The sequence below is a fragment of the Lactuca virosa genome, chromosome 5, assembly GCF_052849685.1.
Source record: "Lactuca virosa cultivar CGN04683 chromosome 5, Lactuca_virosa_CGN04683_v6, whole genome shotgun sequence".
In the NCBI taxonomy this organism is placed as follows: Eukaryota; Viridiplantae; Streptophyta; class Magnoliopsida; order Asterales; family Asteraceae; genus Lactuca; species Lactuca virosa.
In genome coordinates this window covers 177305073-177326871 of record NC_136430.1, presented here as the reverse complement: position 1 = coordinate 177326871, position 21799 = coordinate 177305073, and the positions used below count along the sequence as shown (strand labels likewise).

General features: G+C 29.8%; 1 protein-coding gene and 1 long non-coding RNA gene across 4 annotated transcripts; both read right to left on the bottom strand.

The window, feature by feature from the left end:
• Positions 1 to 2615: 2615 nt before the first annotated feature.
• Positions 2616 to 4568, bottom strand: LOC145114946 (xyloglucan 6-xylosyltransferase 2-like). The gene has a single exon (XM_079051078.1). The coding sequence runs from the start codon at positions 4225 to 4227 to the stop codon at positions 2854 to 2856; it is 1374 nt and encodes a 457-aa protein (XP_078907204.1). The 5' UTR covers positions 4228 to 4568; the 3' UTR covers positions 2616 to 2853.
• Positions 4569 to 16959: 12391 nt separating this feature from the next.
• On the bottom strand, positions 16960 to 20682 carry LOC145116181 (uncharacterized). Of its 3 annotated transcripts, none has more exons than XR_013711906.1 (7): positions 20236 to 20682; positions 19835 to 20064; positions 19569 to 19770; positions 19147 to 19448; positions 17868 to 18199; positions 17337 to 17423; positions 16960 to 17140 (listed from the first exon to the last, which is right to left on the bottom strand). It is a non-coding gene; the product is annotated as an uncharacterized LOC145116181 (long non-coding RNA). The 3 variants fall into 3 exon arrangements; XR_013711907.1 differs by having other exon boundaries at positions 19569 to 19649; XR_013711905.1 differs by having other exon boundaries at positions 19569 to 20064.
• Between the last annotated feature and the right edge of the window lie 1117 nt (positions 20683 to 21799).

Here is a 21799-nt window from a genome sequence, read left to right as displayed (position 1 = left end):
CAGTAATCATGTATTTTCAAGACAATTATCATCATAAAGAATCAGAAATCGAATTAATCAAGAATGTTCCATTCTCATAAGATGATTTAGTAGCTAGAATCATTAGTCTTGTTGGTTTATCTCTAAAAAAAACTTTAAAAATTACAACAAAATATACGTAAATCTCCTTTTGGATTAGAAGGTTCTCCTTCTAAATCAATCATAAATAATGAAGTGTTTCAAGACGCTCAAGTCCCATTTGATAATTCATATGAAGATTAATATATTGTAATTTTAATTTGGTGTATAAATATAAGGCATTTGGTTTCTAATAGGCATTTGGTTTCCGAAAACTATTTGTTTTTCAAAAAGGTGGCGTGAGTAAACACTAGGAAGTAAACATTATGTTGTTGTGTATAATAAAAAATTAATCAAAATAATTATTAATGTTTGTCCTTCTATGATAATTATTAATCAAAAGAATTCAAGAGCTTCGTCAGAGAAAACCATTGTAACTACTAATCACAAGAAATAAATAACTTTGTCAAAAATAACCATCAAATTTATCCGTCATTCAACAAAACTCCAAAATGATTAAAGGTATTACAAGATACGAATTTTTTAAATTATGTTTTGCTACGGCGTAAAGCTAATAAACATTTTTAGTCATTTTTTTTAAATTTTGTTTCAAACTCAAATCCAAACACCACGTGTATAGTGTGAAATTCACCAAGATCTTACTCATGCTCTCATGAATTTTGTTTTCAATTCCTCTTTCTTTTATTATTATTATTATTATTATTATTATTATTATTATTATTGTTTTATGCATTAACAAAACAAAAAAGAAAACCCCTTAAAATCCGGAAAAAAATAGGTTTAGAATATGAAATTTTTCAGTATGGTTTCAGTTTTAGCAAAAAAATAAATAAATAAATAAATAAATAATAAAAAAATCAAAAAAAAGACAAAACGGGATTGAATTGTGCTTGCCCCTAACTACAAGAAATAGGGCTAATTACTAATTTAGTCAAATTAAGAAAGTGATTAACAATTTTTAGCCAAAAATTATTATTTGTCCTGAAATAGCCCACGAAACCGGAGGTTTTAAGATTCGTCTACTGTTTCGTGTTTTGTATAAAAAAAAAATTTATTTTGAAGATATAAAACCGTAGATTATTTTAAAACCTACGGTTTTCTCTGTATAAACTACGGTTTTCCAAACCGTAGCCTACGGTTTGGGTAAAATCTACGTTTTTTTTATAACTACGGTTTTGGGGGTAAAATCTACGGTTTTGGTAAAAAAACTACGGTTTTATTTTTATTTTTATTTTTATTTTTATTTTTTAATAGAGAGTATTTTTTTAGAATTATTTTGATTAAAAGTAATCCATTTTAACAAAAAAGTAGTCTACTCTCAAAATAAATTTTTTTTAAAATAACCTACAGTTTTATATCTTCAAAATAATTTTTTTTTTATACAAAACACGAAACAGTAGACGAATCTTAAAACCTACTCTTTCGTGGCCTAGTTTTGGCTAATGAGTTTTTTTTGGCTAATTTTGTATAGGTAATTAAGGATTTTAGCTAGATTAGTATTTTTCCCCAAGAAATATACTTCGGACAATTCCACATACTTGCTTGAATAATTAGATCCCATCGAGTCCATTAACAGCCATGTGCAATTAATGTGAGATCCACTCCACATCATTTTAGATCCTTAATCACCACAAACTAATCAACATTGATGGATCCTAAACCTACCCATCGACTCAAATCCAACAATAATAAATAATTTTCATGAATCAAGATCTCATATTTGAGGTTAAGCCAGGTCAATGAGGATTGCAAATGAATCAAGATCCCATTTGAGATGGGTTGACTCTTGAGCACCATGTTCTCTGATTTTAACAAGCATGAGATATGATGTACGCATGCCATCATAATATCAAAAAATGTTGGAATACGTTATTTCCATAGTTTTTCTTTCCTTATTGCATCTTCTGTCTATATTCATTCTTCAAGAAGCACAATGTTTGGATGAAATTAAAATAATAAAATGTATCAAAGAAACTGAAATTTAAAGGATTTGAAATATAAAAAAATTGTTTTTTTTGGTGATACTTTTAGTTGACATAAAATGAAATAGAACATTAGCCCATTTTTTTTTTTTGGAGAAGTAAGGTCATTTACTTATTAAATTCTAAGGTTAAAAAAAGTTATTTAAGTAATTTTAAGGGTTAATGTCATAAAATGGCCTCTAATAATATTTAATTTGAGTATTTTTTTTTAAAGTTATAAAATGGCCTCCAATTTGAGAATTTGATTATCTTTACTTGTATTCAATAGCACCACAACCTTTTTTGGTATTTCTATCAAACGACCAATGTGTCAAAATTTGAACATTTATCCATGTGGCATCAAATATGGTAAAAATTTGTATATTTTGTATCCACACTTGATGCCACGTAGGATTATATATCAAGTCGTGTAATAGCAACTATACATAAATTTATTTCAATTGTCTTGTGAAGTTTGCACAACATTTAATCTTTCACATGAATAAACAGAATCATACAAGAAACAAGCTTTTATAGTATTTTAGAATTTAGATAGTAAATAAACATCATATAATATAACAAAAGTTGGCTCAAGCTATTTGATTGCCTTCCATATAACTTTTTAATTAACATTCTAATAAGAACAAAAAAATCCAATACAATCAACATGCTATGACATTTGATAATTAAAAAAACGATACAAAACCCAAATGTATCATAACTTAAACCACAAAATACGTGAGCAAAAACAACAAACTAATTTCAAATACCAAATCTATCATTCCCATTTATAAAAAGATTTTCAAGAAGATGATCATGATGATGATGATACCTTAATAGCTTTATACGCAGGGTGTAACAAACCAAGTTCATCTTTCACTTCAAGAGGATTACTTGTATCATTTCTTGTTCTTTTCACCCTCCTACTAGCAAGTGATTTGTGAGTGAATCCATACATTTGTAAAATCTGATTATCCCCAAAATTAAAAGCTCGATCCATTTGTTTCAAACATCTTTCAACAGGGTAATCACCGAATTTCCCACAAGGTTTACACCCCACAAAATGAGTAACAAGAGGCCACCTATGATCACCTAAACCTGGATGATAACTTGCAATCATTTCCTCATATCTATCAACCAAAATCCCCCAATAACCATGAAGATAATAATGATTTTCTAGATAAACTTTATTCGCCCATTTTTCCTTCTGTGAAGCCAATAGCCACACCATAGCAGATTGATCATCTGCTTCAAAAACGGGTCGATCTTTGAGTTCACGGGTCAAAATCTTTCCAGCTTCTTCTCTGATTTTCCCCTTCGGACCCATGGGAGCCCAAACATCGAGTAAATCCAAAGACCATTGACAGTTTCTGAGTAAAAAGCTACCTGTGTTTAATCCGATCCAATTCTTTTGATCATACACCATTTCATTCCAACCATGGAGAACCAGGTTTTTGTCTTTGTATCTCTCCCATGGAACCTCAAATGCCATGTCTGTAAACATGGCGTCACTATCCATCCACCATAAGAACTCTACTTCAGGGTGGCTCAGTAGAAGCTTTCTGATTAATGGCAGTTTAGCCCAAAAACCAGCCATTTCTGCGTCGAGTAAAGCCATGTTGTAGAAGATTTCGATCCCGTGTACCCTACAGTAATCTATCTTGTTTTTGATCGATTTCAGAAGATAATGATCACCAACTGGATTCTCACAGGGTTTTGGTGAAGACCCGGTTACAAGCAAAACCCTAGGTTTATTAGCATTGAGAAAATTAGGGAAATTAGGGTTTTGTTTCAGCCAATCACCTCTTTGTTCGTCCCAATCTGAGATCTTGGGCCCTATGCTGTAGGGTTCGTTTGGATTCTTCTTCACATCGTCTTCTTCATCAACAAACAACTTATTGATGTCAAATTCCGCGTAATTATTGGTCGACGACGCCGTTGTCGTCTGGTCAGTGGTTGTCTGTAATTCTTCGAGGACGCGGCGGGGCTCGGCCCGCTTGCCCCGTACATGATAGAACGTTTCCCGGATCTCCTTAAAATCCTGCTCCGGCGTGCCAAACTTTCCGGCACCGAGGTTGCCACGCAGGACGACGATGGTTAGGACCAAGCAAAAAAGCGTGATCTTGCCGTTACGGAAAATCCGCTGGAATTGACGCGTCCGGCGAGTCCCGAAAATCCGATCCAGCATCTTTCACCAATCCGATCTACAATTTGGTCGGATACGGCTTAGGGTTTTTGGAAAGAAACCAAATCAAACCCACCCAAGTTCTTATAAAGTTGTATCTTTATCGAATTCTGATCTCGATATAAAGGTAATAATTTGATGATTAACAAAACTAGTTTTGAAAAGATTTTTGAATTAGAAAGCGATGATGCTAACAAGATAGGTAAATTGGGAATTTGGAACACTCATTCTTTGGGGTTTTGGCTTTGAATTTGTTGAATTGATGAACGCTCCTCTCAAATTCATAGATTTGGAAATGTCGGTGGAGAGAGATGGTGGTACAGTAGTTGCCTGGTTGGGATGATTAGGAAATAAAACATTGCATAAATGGCCCCTATACTTATATACAAGTTATAGACATAGTCCCTTCAGAAAGAGACTAATTTTAATGCACGACACATCATTTTTATTGTTTCTTTAAATGTTCATAACAGTTTGTAATAAATTCTTAAATAAGTAATAATAATAAATATTAAATATAAGGAATATAAAAATAAGACTTTGTGATGGATCTTTTTCGATGATCACGGATGCAAATATGTAAAAATTTAAAACATGTATGCGTAATGTGTTCACAAAAAATTGCAATGTTAAAAAAAATAAGCATAATTAATTAATTATTGTACTGTATCATATAAGAAAAATCGTTTAATAGTATATTTTTAAAATATTTAATCGAACATTATATATTATAAATTATAAATGTGCAATATATATATATATATATCATACAATAGTTAAGTAATGTTATTCTCATTTGTTTTTAAGGAAACCAATACATTTTATTCTTTAAAATGTTGCAATATTTGACTTGATATATGAAATTTAATAATTTCTTTTTTGTTAGTGCCAACAAATTTATGAAATATTCTTACCAAAATCAAACTTATTACTTTGAAAAAAATATTTACCAATTTAGTATAGTTTCAAAAATATTTACCAAGCTAGTGTTTTTCTCATTTTTCTTGTATTTTTTAGTTTTCCTTACTGTTTTTATTTTATTTAAATTTCAGTTTTTTACATTTTTTTAAATATCAGTTTTTTATTTTCTTATTTCAGTTTTTTTTTCTTTTTTAACATAGTATAGTTTTTTTTCAAAAAAAAACACATAATCTCATGCATTATTCGTCAATTAAAAATAAAATATTTTAAGACAATTATAGACTTCGGTAAAAAAAAAAAAAAAAAAAAACACCTTATTACTTTCTCTTTTGTAAATAGAAATCAAAATAATAAATAGAACAAATCATCTTTGTGTACATGAAACTCATCCTCCTTACTTAAATTACCTGCGAGGTACAGTGAAGAAAAGGGAAAAACATTTTAAATAGTTATGGTGTGCCTTTCTTTTTAATATTTGTATAAACAATAAATATATATATATATATAATTTTAAAATTTATAAGGATATTAAAATAATATTGAAAGTTGGTAATGACTAACATAATTTATTCAAAGACCATCTTATCATTTTTAATATACGTTTAACACAGATATTTTGACGTCATTTAAAAATTAAACATTGTATCACTATTAGAAAGATTTCTAACAGAACGAAAAAATCTACTTTTCATGCTAATTTCTTGTGACGGATAACAATAATCTATGCTTCTCCTTTTGGAATGTGTTTGCTTAAGTTTTCTTTTCCATAAATGTAGTTATTTTGTTGATTTTTTGGTTGTTTTTCAAGAGAATTAACTTCAATATCCCATTAGGCCATTCGGCCATTCGAAGTACATAGTACATACCCTTTTGTGGTTTATGTGGCAACGACCATGGTCCTTGAACATCACCCCGTGGGTCGTGGTCCATCGTGTTCGTGACAGATTGTGGTCACCACCACATTTGAAAACGGTCTTGATGGGGCTTCTTCTCTCTTGCAACATCTTCTTCTCCATCTTTGTATTATCTTCTTCAAGGTGGAGAGTACTTTAATGGTTTGTGGTGGCTGAACTGGAAGCTCTCCACGCCCCCTGGCGTGGAAAGTACTCCTTAAGACCTTAAATCTATGACATTTGAAAAGACCATTTGGTGGCTTCTCCTTTCACGAGATAATTAATCATTTTTAGCAATGAATTTTGGTTGTCTAGAAGACTAGGGTCATAATTGAATACATACATAGGAAATCCTAAAATATTGATTTATAATTGCATATATACCTTCGAAACTATTATACAATTGTTTATATACCCTCTTATATATTTATAAAAAGCCAATTGGTGTTACATTGCTATACCCTTCAATCTAATAATCTAATAGGTTCACAACTTACTCATATCTTCTAACTATGTCTTCATCTAGGTTCACTAACCGAAACCTTACCCTTGAATAATATAATATACAAAATGCATTGTATTTTGAAAGGGATATTAAGGTGTTTGTTTTTTTTCTTCAGAAAAACCACTTCTTGCTACACCGTGCAACACACGTCCTTTCATAACTGTTTGTTTTTTGGAAGACTTCTAATTTAAAAACTGTTGTGTGTGTGCTGTGTAGAAGACTTCTAACTTAAAAACTGTGGCGCAGCACTGGACCATCATCTTCAAACCACTTCTTACTTACTTTAAGTTATTTTATTCAACTTAGATGCGTTTTAATTTCTTTTTTCAACAACATATTTATCATTTTAATAATATTTGAAGAATATTATAAACAATTGGAGTATATTTTACATAATTTTAAATAATTTCAAAGTCGTTTGATAAATTTCATATAAATACTTTTTGTGTTGTATTGTCTATATCCATATATTAATAAATTATAAAGTTGATCATTAAAATTACCAGATTTATTGAAGTTAACCGGAAAAATAATCAACGTTTTAGAATTTTAACAAAAATAAACATGTTTTTAGCTAAATTAACAATATCATTCATTGTTATTTAGCAAATATTATGTTTAATTCTTTTATATAAACCTTTTTAAAAAATCATATCATCATAATGATCTTTATATTTGATTTGCATATGATTAAATAAATAAATTTTTTATTTAGATTTATTTTTAACTATTGTATAGTTAATTTCAGTTTATTGCAGCAGTTTGCAGAGGTTAAAAAAACAAACAGACTTCTTATTACAGGCTGCAGCTGTTTGGTCCACCTCTTTGACTACAGATGATTGTTGATATGGTCCGCAAACTTTAGTCGTTTTCGCTTCGAAAAAACAAACAACACCTAAGATTCATACTAGAAGACAGTCACCTCTTAATGTTGAAAAACTTTGTCTTTCTACTAATAAGAAGAAAATACCAAAGTGCTGAAAGCTTTGTAAGAGAAGGAAGAGAAGGAGGAGATTGAAGAAATGAATGTCTTTCAAGAATTAATAAGCAAAATGACCCTAAGGGTTATATTAAAAAGTATAAGTCTTTCTAAAAATGTTATTTCAATGTTTTATGTTGAATATTTTATGTTTTGTTAATGGTTTATGTTGAATATTTATAACGGGTATCAAGTGCCACCACAAAAACCACAAATATACACGCTCATAAGAACTCTACACACAAATTTGAAAGTCTAAGGATCTGAACTAAATTTGTTTACAAACACAAGGGCCAAATTTGTAGTTTCTCATTATTTTATCAAATAAAAGCTGTCCAGTAGTGCTTTGCTAGAAAGCACGTAGCAGGACCCAACACATGAAAATGGGTGAGGGTCTACGTAGCTTCCTGTGGACCCGCTTCACCGGATAAAAATTTGTACGACACGTTTTTGGACACAAAATACAAATATTACATTTCTCAATAATATAAATCGGATCAAAAAGGCCATGCCGAGACCCAATTTTGTTTGGATTTAAGCATCATGTTTGAAAATACTTTATACTATTTTTAGTTTTTAGGTTTTACATATTATAAGTGTTAATTACGTATATTAAAACAAAATAAATAAATAATTGAATAAAACAATATAGAAAAAAATTGAAAACATATATCATTATAAATCCATGGAGCATAAAAATTACGTCTTTAATGTTTAGGTAATAAATGATTATAAACTTTAATAATAATTTATTTTAGAATAAATTACAAATTTTGTCCAATGTTGTACTGAAAATTGTGATAATAATATAGAAATTGTATTTCCTTCTTATTCAACATCTAATACTTCAAGATACATCTTATTTTTTTATAACTAAAATAATTCGATGATCAAATAATTATTTTCCATTTATGTTTCTTTTTATTTTAATAAATGGGCTAAAAAATAGCCTTTGGAGTTTGGACTATTCAACCTATGAGTTTAGCATTCTTAGAGCCCAAAAATCAATTCGTTAGTTGTTATTCTCATGCACATGTCCGTTTGTCTTTATTTTTAGGGTGTTACAAGTGGATTATATACAAAGTTACTTTTTTGAGGAGAATTATCCGGTTTCGTAATGTAGAAAATTAAATACATGTTTTATTGGACCAAATTTTATGTAGAAATTGAAGTTTAAGATGGGGGCGTCTTAACCTCGCTTGTTTTTTGGTTTGTTATCTGATAACAAAATCATTCTAAAAGAAGATAAGGCTATACGGTATGGAGACAATCAAGCTACGCGTGGGGCTTACGTGGCAAAGCCACCTACGCGTGAACACCGCCCCAGGCGCGCGTAGGTGCCTTGTGGCGTGAGGCTGGCTACGGACGAAGACAACGCATTCGATTGGTGGACCATTTTTTGACCGTTTCTTTCTCTTTTTTGACCGTTACCAAGTTTAAAAAAAATCAAACAAAATTAATACATATATATAATACATACACAACATATAAACAAACGCATTTTCATTCACATCACAAACATATTTCTATTCCCTCTTTGAAACATAGATATGAATAATTTTGCGGATTCGATTGTTTCTTCTTCATCCGATGATGATAGCTCTGATGAAGATGACTTGGTGTTGCACACGTTGTTGTCTGCGGCACACAAAAGGGTGGAACAAAGAGGCGAAAGTTCAAATATCGAGAAGAGGCATAGAATTTCCATTGTTCGGGATCGTATGGCGGCACACGAACTTTTGGTACGTGATTACTTTGCCCCTGATAGTTTGTACGACCTATCAAAATTTGAAGACCGATTCCGTATTAGTAGAAATTTATTTTTACGTATAGCTAGAGATTTGGAAAACAATTATGAGTTTTTCCAATTGAGATGGGATGCAAGAGGTAAACGTGGTTTTAGTACAATACAAAAATGCACAGCAACCCTTAGACAATTGGCTTACGGCATAGCAGCAGACGCGTCAGATGAGTATCTGAAAATGTCTGAGAGGACTGGGCGAGAATGTACTTATCTTTTTTGTGAATATGTCATAGAGCTTTATGGTGACATATACTTGCGACATCCAACTAGAAATGATATCGAACAGTTGTATGTTGCTCATGAAGCTAAGCATGGCTTACCAGGAATGCTTGGCAGCATTGATTATACACATTGGGAGTGGGAAAATTGTCCCAATGCATGGCGAGGTCAATTCACACGAGGTGATCATGGCGTGCCGACTATTATACTAGAGGTCGTTGCTTCACATGACCTATGGTTTTGGCATGCATTCTTTGGTATGGCGGGGTCAAACAACGACCTGAATGTGCTTGGAGCCTCTCCGATATTTAATGATATTTTGCAGGGTAAAGCCCCAAACATGCATTTCGTTGTGAATGAACATCAATATAATTATGGGTATTACCTTGGTGATGGGATATATCCAGAGTACGCTACGTTTGTCAAGTCGTACTCATTTCCGGCCGATGAAAAACGAAAATTGTTCAAGTTAGCACAAGAATCGGCAAGGAAGGATGTGGAACGGGCGTTTGGGGTCCTCAAACAAAAGTGACACATTATCAAACACCCGGCACAGTCATGGGATAAGGCGAAATTGATGAAGGTGTTGACTGCTTGTGTTATTTTACATAACATGATAACTGAAGAAGAGGGAAGGGCTATTTGTATGTATAATCCGGAAGATATTCTTAACCCACCTGCAGTAATACAAGTCGGCAGCCCTGCATACTTCACACGACTTTTGGAAATACAAAATAGTGAAATACATCACAATTTACGTTATGATTTGACTAAGCATATATGACAAAGGCAAATCCAGCAACACGGTGGCAATGACGACGACGGGGATGACGACGACGAGGACGAGGACGACGAGTAATATTGTCTATGTTTTTTTAATAATTTAGGTTTTAAATGATTATGTTTTTTTTAAGTAATGAAGATTTTAAATTTCTGTTTTTAAAATTAATGTAAAATGTTTTTAATTAATATTCATGTTTTTATTTTTGTTTAATAATTATTTTTTAAATTATTCTAATGTAAAAAAAATAAAAAAATAAAAAGAAAAAAATGATGTTGAGTGGTGACCATTTCCAAGAGTTAGTGGGTTGGTAGTAGGTTGGTAGTGGAGGTGATGTGGCGTTGATGTGGCGTCACTTTTTGAGTAGGTTGGGTGTGACCATACCCTTTAGCCTAACTGTAGCACCCGTAAGTGGACAAGATAAGTTTGAGATTCAAGTGACGAAGGCTAGAAGCATAAAAATCAAACAGGTTATATAGTGAAATGATATTTTTGGATAAAATAGTGTTTTGTAAAAAGTCATATCTCTATATACTAGACTAGTTTATAACCCGTGAGAACCACGGTTATAAAACTAATTAAACTTTCATATTAAAAAATCAAAATTATTAATCAATTATTTTAAATAAATTATTACTTAATATATATATTTTTTAGTTATATAAAATTATAATCGTTGATTTAAATAAATATGTGTAGTTATATCACATTATAATCTGTATAAATTTTATTTTATTTTTTAATCTAATGTTATTAATTTAATATAATTAAAGTGAAAAAGTTTAAAATTTGAAAGTTAAAATTTAATGTAATTAGGATGGAAAATTTAAAAAATGAAATTTGAAATAGATAATTAATATGTTGACAAGTGGCATGATATGAGACATATAATATTAATGAAGATGCCTAATATAATAACACTTGTCAATAGAAGAATAAATCTATTTATTTATTAGAATAAGGATTATAACCCGCGTTAAACGAGGGGAACACATATGAAAACATACAAATATTGCATAATAATTATTAAAAAAAATTATGGTTACTGATATTATTGAAATGTGTAGAGGATCAATTGAAATCAATAAATATCTATAATCGTTGAAAGACATTTTTGTAGATAACATTTTTTGTTTTATTAGTTGAACGACATTCATCGTCACATATAATTACCTTTACATTAGTGCACTTTGATGAAATATTGATGGGTAAAAAATTAAGCACAAGACTTTTAACTTTTTTTGTTGAAGATGATAAATCGTCCATTGAATCCATCACTTTCTTTTAGTGTTAATGTTGCTTATAAAAGTTAAATATAAATATATAGGCATATTGGTAAGTTTTATTATTTTATATGAGGAAAGTAATAATTATAACGGGACAACATTATCTAAGAAATACTTTGGAGGGAAAAAATCGAGATCATTAAAAAAATTTATATAAGGAAAATACAAATTTAGATTTGGTGAAATTATGGATGAAATTACTGACGAATATTATTTTTGAGGGAATTGTATTTTTCAAGGTATAATACTATGACAAAATTCGAAATATGTATATTTGTTATGTAAATTTATAAATTTTATTGTTACTATATAAAGATAAAAGAAAGTAGGTTGGTATGTTATACAAAAAAAAAATTAATCATTTTGTTTTAATGTTAATGTTGCTTATAAAATTGAATATATATATATATATATATATATATATATATATATATATATATATATATATATATATATATATATATAGGTATGTTTTATCATTTCATATGAGGAAAGTAATAATTATAATGGGACAACATTATTTAAAAATAAATGATTGAAATATTTTTTGAGGAAAAATTCGGGATCATTAATAAGATTTAGATATGGAAAATAAAAATTTAAATCGGGTAAAATTATAGATGAAATTAATGACGATTAAATTGGTAGGTTATGATTGAATATGATTTTGGAAAGTTAAAATTTGATAAAGGAAACGTGTAAGTTATCAAAATAAAATTTTGTATGGTTATAAGGAAAATACAAATTTAAATTTGATAAAGAAATGCGTAAGAAATAAATGTTTGAAATATTTTTGGAGGGAAAATCGGGATCATTAAAAAATTTTATATAAGGAAAATACAAATTTAAATTGGGTGAAATTATAGATGAAATTAATGACGATTAAATCGGTAGGTATGATCGGAATCCAATTTTGAAAAGTTTGAATTTGATAAAGGAAACGCGTAAGTCGTCAAAATATAAAATTTTAAACGTGGGAGAACATATAAAAAAATACATATAAAGTTATAAAAAGCCGACACAATAAAAAAAAAGATAAAGAAAATTAAAAAAATCTATCATAATAAATAAGAATAATTTTGTCAGATGTTATTTTCTCATTCATTTTGCCACATGACAATTTTTGGTATTTTTGAATTAACTATTTTCCATTTTCATTATTTTATGTTTATAATTATATTGTTATATAAGCATAAACATTCTAATTAGACGTTCCTTCCATAATAAGGTTACTTAATTTAAACATATATTGACAACCAATATACCGTTTTTCACTTCATTAAATATTGACAACTATTTCATTTATTCAAATAAAGTCATAGAGTATAGTTTATGGAATGTTAAATGCTATATGAATTTAATTTTAGTATTAAATATTGACAACTATTTCATTTATTCAAATAAAGTCATAGTGTTTCCGGTTTCCCATGACCGAGATATGAGCTTTCAAAGACAGAGACGGATTAGGGAAAAATGTTAAAATAAGAGCTTTGGCTTTTTAAATAAAAAAAACAACATACACACATTGCTATTAACTAAATATGTTAAAACCAAAATAGAAATTACAATGCACTTTGTATCCACTGAACACAGTTACAACAACTCAAAAGAAATTTAGAAATTGCAATTCAAAACATTATAGATTAAAGTTAAAGTACATTGCTATTAACTAAAGCTGTTAAAAACCAAGAATTATGGGTAAATATGTCAAATTAATAGCAGTATAATATTGATAATTAAAAACACTGAAGGGTAATGGTAGTTTTCAATCATCAACTACCGTGCAATCAAAACAATCTCAGAAAAAATTAATTACATAAGACACACATACAGTTAATCAAAAGTCACTGTGCTTTTCTCATGGGCATTTTATCAAACATGTAGAGTGCAACATCAAATGCAAGGTTAAAAAGACAAAAATAAAAGATTGAAAAACTAATACTAACATTTATAATCAAGATTATTCATGCATTCAAAGATCACAGTCAAATACAACACTAATGAGAATCAAAAAATCGAATACAATTAATAAAATTAAGAAAATCATATTAAAAAAGGAACCTGGATGATGAACGTGATGCTACAAAGGGTGATGTTGTTCGAACGTGATGCTCCAAAGGGTCTGAAGAAAACATAATGTATGAACAACAACACATGATACATAACTTCCAACAATGATTATTGAAAGGGTATCAAATTTTGAATTCTTTGATTCTTTGAAATTGAGTGACGATATCCCGTAATATTGTAGATACGTTTCATTTAATAAATGTGAATTGAAAGAATATACGAAAGGTGCTAGCTAAGAACATGATTTTAATTAGGAAGGAATGAAATTTACTTTCAAAAATTATGATGAGGTTTAAATGAGTTGAATACATTCCTTTTATAAATGACATTAACATTAAATAAGTTAGTCAAGTTTTCAAATTTAGTCAATATTAATTTAATTTTATTTTATTTTAGGATGACATCATCAAAATGATACAAGGGTTGAAATTAATCAAGAAAACACAATGAATGACCCTGATTGTTGAAATTAATCAAGTATAATATTGATAATTAAAAACACTGAAGGGTAAATGGTAGTTTGCAATCATAAACTACTGTGCAATCCAAACAATCTCACAAAAATTTAATTACATAAGACACACATACATACATATAGTTAATCAAAAGTCACTGTGCTTTTCTCATGGGCATTTTATCAAACATGTAGAGTGCAACATAAAATGAAAGGCTAAAAAGACAAAAGTTAAAGATTGAAAAACTAATACTAACATTTATAATCAAGTTTATTCATGCATTCAAAGATCACATTCAAATACAATACTACTGAGAATCAAAAAATTGAATACAATTAATAAAAATTAAGAACATCATATTAAAGAAGGAACCTGGATGATGAACGTGATGGTGCAAAGGGTGATGTTGTTCGAACATGATGCTACAAAGGGTTTGAAGAAAACATAAGGTACGAACAACAACACAGTGATTTATACATAACTTTCAACAATAATTATGGAAATGATATCAAATTTCGAATTCTTTGATTCTTTGAAATTGAGTAAATATATCCTATAATCTTGTAGATACGTTTCATATAATAGATGTGAATTGAAAGAATATACGAAATGTGTCAGCTAAGAACGTTATTTTAATTAGGAATGAACGGAATTTACTTTCAAAAATTATGATTAAGTTTAAATGAGTTGAATACATTCCTTTTATAAATGACGTTAACTTTAAATCAGTTAGTCAAACTTTCAAATTTAGTCAATATTAATTTTATTTTATTTTATTTTAGGATGACGTAATCAAAATGATACAATGGTTGAAATTAATCAAGGAAACACAATAAATGACCCTGATTGTTGAAGGCGATGTCATTAGGTTTCTCTTTTAATATATATATATATATATATATATATATATATATATATATATATATATATATATATATATATATATATATATATATATATATATATATATATAGAAAATTGATGACATCACCTTCACAATCACGGCTATTCATTGTGTTTTCTTGATTAATTTCAACCATTTGATCATTTTGATGATGTCATCCTAAAATAAAATTGAATCAAATTAATATTGACTAAATTTGAAAGTTTGACTAACTAATTTAATGTTAATGTCATTTATAAAAGGAATGTATTCAACTCATTTAAACCTTATCATACTTTTTTAAAAGTAAATTTCGTTCATTCCTAATTAAAATTACGTTCTTAGTTGTCACATTTCGTAAATTCTTTCAATTCACATCTATTATATGAAGCGTGTCTACAAGATTGCGGGATATCGTCTCTGAATTTCAAAGAATCAACGAATTCGAAATTTGATATCCTTTCCATAATCATTGTTGAAAGTTATGTATAAATCATGTGCTACTGTTCGTTAAGATTAGAAGATTTGTAAAAATTACAATTAGTAAAAGCGTTACAGTTATTAAAAAAACAAGGCCGTTAACATTAGTAAAAATGCAATATATAAATGAAATTATCACAATATTAATGACATGTCATTATTTGATATTTCATATAATTGAAAGATATATACCAGATTACATTGATGATATATCAAAATTATTTAAAATTTCGGCAAGTCTAATGCAAAGTTCTTGTGAACACCAAATAAATAAGAACAAACATAAAAGCTAACACTTATATTTATAATCAATTTAAAATAAATCAATCATGATTTAGAAAAAAAATTCTATTGATGATATAATAAAATTAAATTCATATAGCATTTAACATTCCATAAATTATACTCTATGATTTTATTTGAATAAATGAAATAGTTGTTAATATTTAATGTAGTGAAAAAACGGTATATTGGTTGTCACTATATGTTTAAATTAAGTAACCTTATTATGGAACGAACGTCTAATTATAATGTTTATGCTTATATAATAATACAATTAAATAACATTTTTAAATAATTGAAAAACATAGAATAATGACAAGTGGAAAATAATTAATTCAAAAATACCAAAAATTGTCATGTGGCAAAATGACATGTGGAAAAATGATTATTATTTATTATGATAGATTTTTTTTTATGTTGCTTTGTCTTATTATTTTTATTGTGTCGACTTTTTATAACTTTATATATATTTTTTTATATCTTCCCCGCATTTAAAATTTTATATTTTGACGACTTACGCGTTTCCTTTATCAAATTCAAACTTTCCAAAATCGGATTCGGATCGTAACCTACCAATTTAATCGTCATTAATTTCATCTATAATTTCACCAAATTTAAATTTGTATTTTCCTTATATAAATTTTTTTAGTGATTCCGATTTTTTCGCTACAAAAATATTTCAAGCATTTATTTCTTACATATTCCTTTATAAAATTTAAATTTATATTTTCCTTATATCCATAAAATCTTTTATTTTGATACACTACTAGAAAAATAGCCTTTTACGACGCGCAATGCGTGTCGTAAAATGCTCATACAACGCGCAAATGCGTGTCAAGGAAGGCCCTGTCATAACGAGAGACGACACACTTTTGTGCGACGTCTATTTACAACGTGCATTTACGACACACATAGATGACACACAATGCGTATCAAGGAAGCCCCTGTCATAAAAGAAGATGACATGCATTTGCGTGTCGTAACCTTATGACGCGCATTTACGACACACATTACGTGTCATAATTTTAAAATTTATAAAAAAAATATATTTTTTTTAAAATATATATTTTTTATAGATTTACTAATTTTCAAATTAAATGACAATTAATATCTCATAACACAACATAAAATACATGATATAACAAAAAAATGTATTTCATACAATAACAATCCAAGTAAAAGTTAGCATCAAAGTTACAACACAATATCAACCTAGCTCATTAGATGTAACAAAACCAAAACCTCTTCACTATCAAATGTAACAAAACCAAAACCTCTTGATCGACCAGTGACATGATCTAGCATTATTTGATGTTCTACGATCTCACCATAAGACAAGAAATATTCCCTCATCTCATCTGCAAATCAAAGTTACAACACAATATCAACACAATATTCCCCTGCATCCATTTATCTCACTTATATTATTCCATTTCAAAATAAGTGATTAATAATAAATTTACAATAATATACAAAAGAAAAATGTGAATATTGGTTATTATATTTAAACCTTCCAGACTTTGAAATATTTTAATTGTGTTGATGGCAATGTACCTGTTGTTTGTTGTGTGAGACAAACATTAGTTGTATTGTATTTCACACCACCAGTTTGCATGAAATAATTAAAAAAAAATGACACACCTGCAAAAAGAATGAAAATTTTCAATTAATTTGTAATTTTTAACTTACTTTGTTTCTAATAACATTAGTAAGGGTACAATTCCATCTACTTTGAGTTTATTACAACTTTCAGCTCTTAATTGCTCAAGACTTGTCTCATTCACAGGTCCTAGATGGCATACAAATTAAGTTAAACTAATGACATGATTTAAAAGTATCCATAGGGTTACAATGATGTCTAATGACCATGTCCACAGTCCACACATGGAAATCTATACAATTCTTATGTAACAAAATAGCCATATGAGACAATACTGCTGAAAAGAATCTATATGTTTCTTATGCAATAAACCTATTCATCTAATCCTTGACTTTAGATAAATTCCACATGCAAAAGGATAAAAATTAGACTGATAGGAGATGTGATAAGTTCAAGTTAGTTTGAACAAATGAATTGACTATAACCTGTCTTTCTTTTTTAGAATCATCTGAAGTTCAGAAGGTCCCATCTAGTTAGCCTTCTGTCAAAAATAGAGTTTGAGATAATGCCTGATTAAAAAATGGTAAATCTGTTCCCTGCAAAAGAAATCAAAGTTAAATCATATTTAACCATGAGAAAATAACCTGGAGATCGGTCCTTAGTAAGTTTCAAAGAAGACCTAACATCGGTCACGAGTTCATCGCCCTGAGATAGACAACCGTCATTAACAGTACACAATATTATGGTGAATCATCAGACACAATTGCCCCTGTTGCTGATGCTGTAAAGAAGTGTAAGAAGTCTCCTGCTTCATGACCTGTAAAATGGGGGACCGGAGGGGCATATGAAGGTAAATTAACAATTTATTTATTTATTTATGTGCATTGAGTTTTATAATAAATAATTCAGATCTTGTTTCAGGTGGCAATAACGAGTCTCAATCATCTCCTGAGCTTCTACATCCCACTATGCATGAGCTTTGTAAAATCCTAAATTTTCCGGTATGTTACTTTTTGACAATAATACAAATGTAACATTTTTAATTATATTTTCTTGGCTTAAAAAATAAAAATACAGGAGGATGTCAAGAACAAAGTGGATGGATTTCTTGATTTTGTTCTCAAGAAATATAATGTCAGTTGGGAGGATACAACTACTCTACAGGCATTCATGATATCATTGGTATGAACTTTTTTTAAAGCCCTAATTTTTGACATTATTAATGTATTTAATGATGTCATTCATCATTTCAGTGTTGGATTGGGGCTTCTCTTGCAAAACATAAAATTGATAGAAAGGAGTCTTTTGACCTTGCAAAAAAGCCATTGAATTTTGATTGTAAGGAAGAACAGGTGAATTTTGTTCACTTGAAGCTTGAGGAAGCTAAAGAGGATTTCTTAAACCAAACAGAAACACAATAGAAACATGTTGAAATAAAAGATTTGAAATCGCCACCTCAAGCTATCTGCACAAAGTCAAAGTCAACCGACCAGAAAATGTCAACTGAAAGTCAACAGAATCATAATGTTGAAGTATCAGTTGCAGAAAATTTAGAATCTACTGAAAAGCTAAGTGAAGAGATGGAGGAGTTTAATAGGGAATGGGATGACAGAAGGGCATATTTGAAAAATGAGTACAAAGTGGAAAAAGCTATTATTCGTACTTTGCATAAGAAGCCTTCCATAAGATCAGAGAAGTTAAGATTATTAGACAAAGAATTTGCGAAAAAAAATTGAAGAACATGAAAGAGATAAAGATAAATACCTCAAAGAGCTCAAGGCAACACTCCTGACTGATGACGTGGATGTTGATGTGGCAGCTAAACCTGAAACTTCAGTTTCTGTTGGGAATCCGGCTGATTAAATGACTGAAACGCCCTTGGAATTGGATGGTGGTAGGACCAGAAAACATGATGAAGCACATGTTGTTGAGGACCAAGAACAGAATGATTCGTGTGGTTCCAGTAGCAGCAATCATAAGTCAGGTAATGCAACAACACAATCAATTTCAAGGATTCCAATGGAATTAAATTTTCCACCAGCATCTTTTTATGAGATGGTTCAACCCTGAAGGATTACAACAAATCAAATTCATTTTCCTTATGAAATCATACATTAATAAAAGAATAACCCTTTTGCAGATATAAATAATTAAATATATAAATATGTATTAAGAATTGAAGATACCTGGTGAAAAGTATCATATGTTGGAGTGCAGATGTCTTTTGAGAAGCTGGAAGGTCTTCAAACTCAGAAGCAGTGAAAGATCTGCCCACAAAATCACCCAAGTGATCAAAAGCACCTATCTTTCTGCATAATGATTCTACATTTTTTTTTATTCTAGCCAACAAATCTCAACAGTGTGTAACATGGGTTTCTACAAATAAAACTGGAGCAACTTATGTAAATAAAGAAACAAAGATATACAAATAGAAAAATAAGGATTGTGGTACCTGTTCAACAATTGATATGACGTCTATATGACAACTTCCTTGAGTAAATCCAGCACCACAATCCCCTTTTGGATTCCCAAAGCTAGCAAAACAATTAGATGAAATTTTCTAGCCTTGATCACATGTCAATCGGAGTTGAGGGCTTTGAGAACTGGAATCAGACCATATTTGAGCTGGTTGACCATATTTCTTCTGACATTTTTGTGCATAATACTCGAAATTCAGAAACCCTATATGTATAAACCACGCTTCGTGAACCCCATAGGAACAGATAAGGAACTCATAATCCATGTGTGTTTGCGAAGGAAAGAGGGGGGGGGGGGGGGGGGGACGAATTAACTAGGGTTACAATCGAAGGAAATATCTTTAGAATTAAATACAAAATTTAGTAAATAACCTACCTGAGCAGCTTTGTACGAGTATATGGTAGCATCTTCTAAGTCGTTTGCTTTGATTTTCTAAGATCAACTTTTTCTCCAAACCATATTAGTTGTTGGTACCTATTTTAGGGTTTCACATGGAACAAGAAAGAGGTAGTGATGGAGAAGATGGTAGGAATGGTGGTGATGGTCGATTGTGTTGAGGTTGCAGGTGGTGAGATGTAGGTGCGACGACCATGGTGGTGGTGTAAGATAGTGGTGGTCTGTACCATGGAGGGGAACTGTAGAGAGAGAGAGAGAGAGATGGTGGTGAGTCTGATCGAGGTGAGCATTTCTGTGGAATGAGGTGAGGTGAGCATTCCTGTGGAAGGAGGAGACACAACAGGCGGGGTTTTTATTTTTCTGGATTTCATTTCCCCTGCTATTAAAAAACGAAAACGCGCGCTCATATATAAAGCGACAGGGTAACACGAAACGCTTTTAGGATAGGTACCCTCAGTGTTTGTAATTTTTTTTTTTGTTGGACGTTAATTTTAGGGCGCACACAAATACGTGTCCACTATCCTTCAAATTTTGAAAAACTGACATTATTTTTTAGGGCACGCACAAATACGTGTCTTATATATTTATATCTAACTTTTATAAGCAACATTAACACTAAAACAAAGTGATGAATTCAAGTGACGATTCATCTTCTTCAAAAAAAAAAGTTAAAAGTCTTGTCCCTAATATTTTACCCATCAATCTTTTGTCAAATTGCACTAATGTAATTATCTATGATTTTGAAGGTATTCATATGTGACGAAGAATGTTGTTTAACTAATAAAACAAAAAATGTTGTCTACAAAGAGGCCCTTCAACGATTATAGATATTTATCGATTTCAATGTATCTTTTACAAATTTCAATAATACCAATAACCATATTTTTTTTATTTTAATAATTATTTTGCAATATTTGTAGACATTTGTATGTTTTTATGTGTTCCCTCGCATTTAACGCGGGTTATAATCTAGTATAAGACATTATTCACGGATTTAGATCGAATTAATAGACAAATTATCTAAGTTAAAGTCGTTTAATGCTACATGCGTTATTATGAATTAACGATACCATTATCGGCTTCCCTCACCGATAACAACGCCACCATCCGCCTCTATCACCAACATAGAACATCACTACAACAACACGAAGATCTAAACACAAATCTTTGATCTTCCACCAGGCTCCGTTATTCCTTTCACCGCTTCCCCTCTTCTCAATTTTATTATTAAGTACAATTATATTAGTTCATTCTCAAATCACTAATTGATCGGTTATAATGTGTACTTTTGTTGTTTAATTTCTTTTTGTCAATAAGTTCTATTGAATTTTGTTTAATATTTATATGTTAGGTTTTATTCAAAAATAAAAGGAACAATCAAAACTACGAGTTTAGCAACGGAAACAATTTTATGTTTTAATAAACTAAAACCATTTTATCAACTAATGATCATTTTGCAAAGTTAGGAAATATTAAAACAACCATAAAAGGGGAAAGCGTTACAACATTTGAAGACTTTGATTCCTTTTGGCAATTAAGAAGT

Bases quoted from the DNA above. Each gene is read 5' to 3' on its own strand.
- LOC145114946 (XM_079051078.1), bottom strand. From the start codon at position 4,227: ATGCTGGATCGGATTTTCGGGACTCGCCGGACGCGTCAATTCCAGCGG.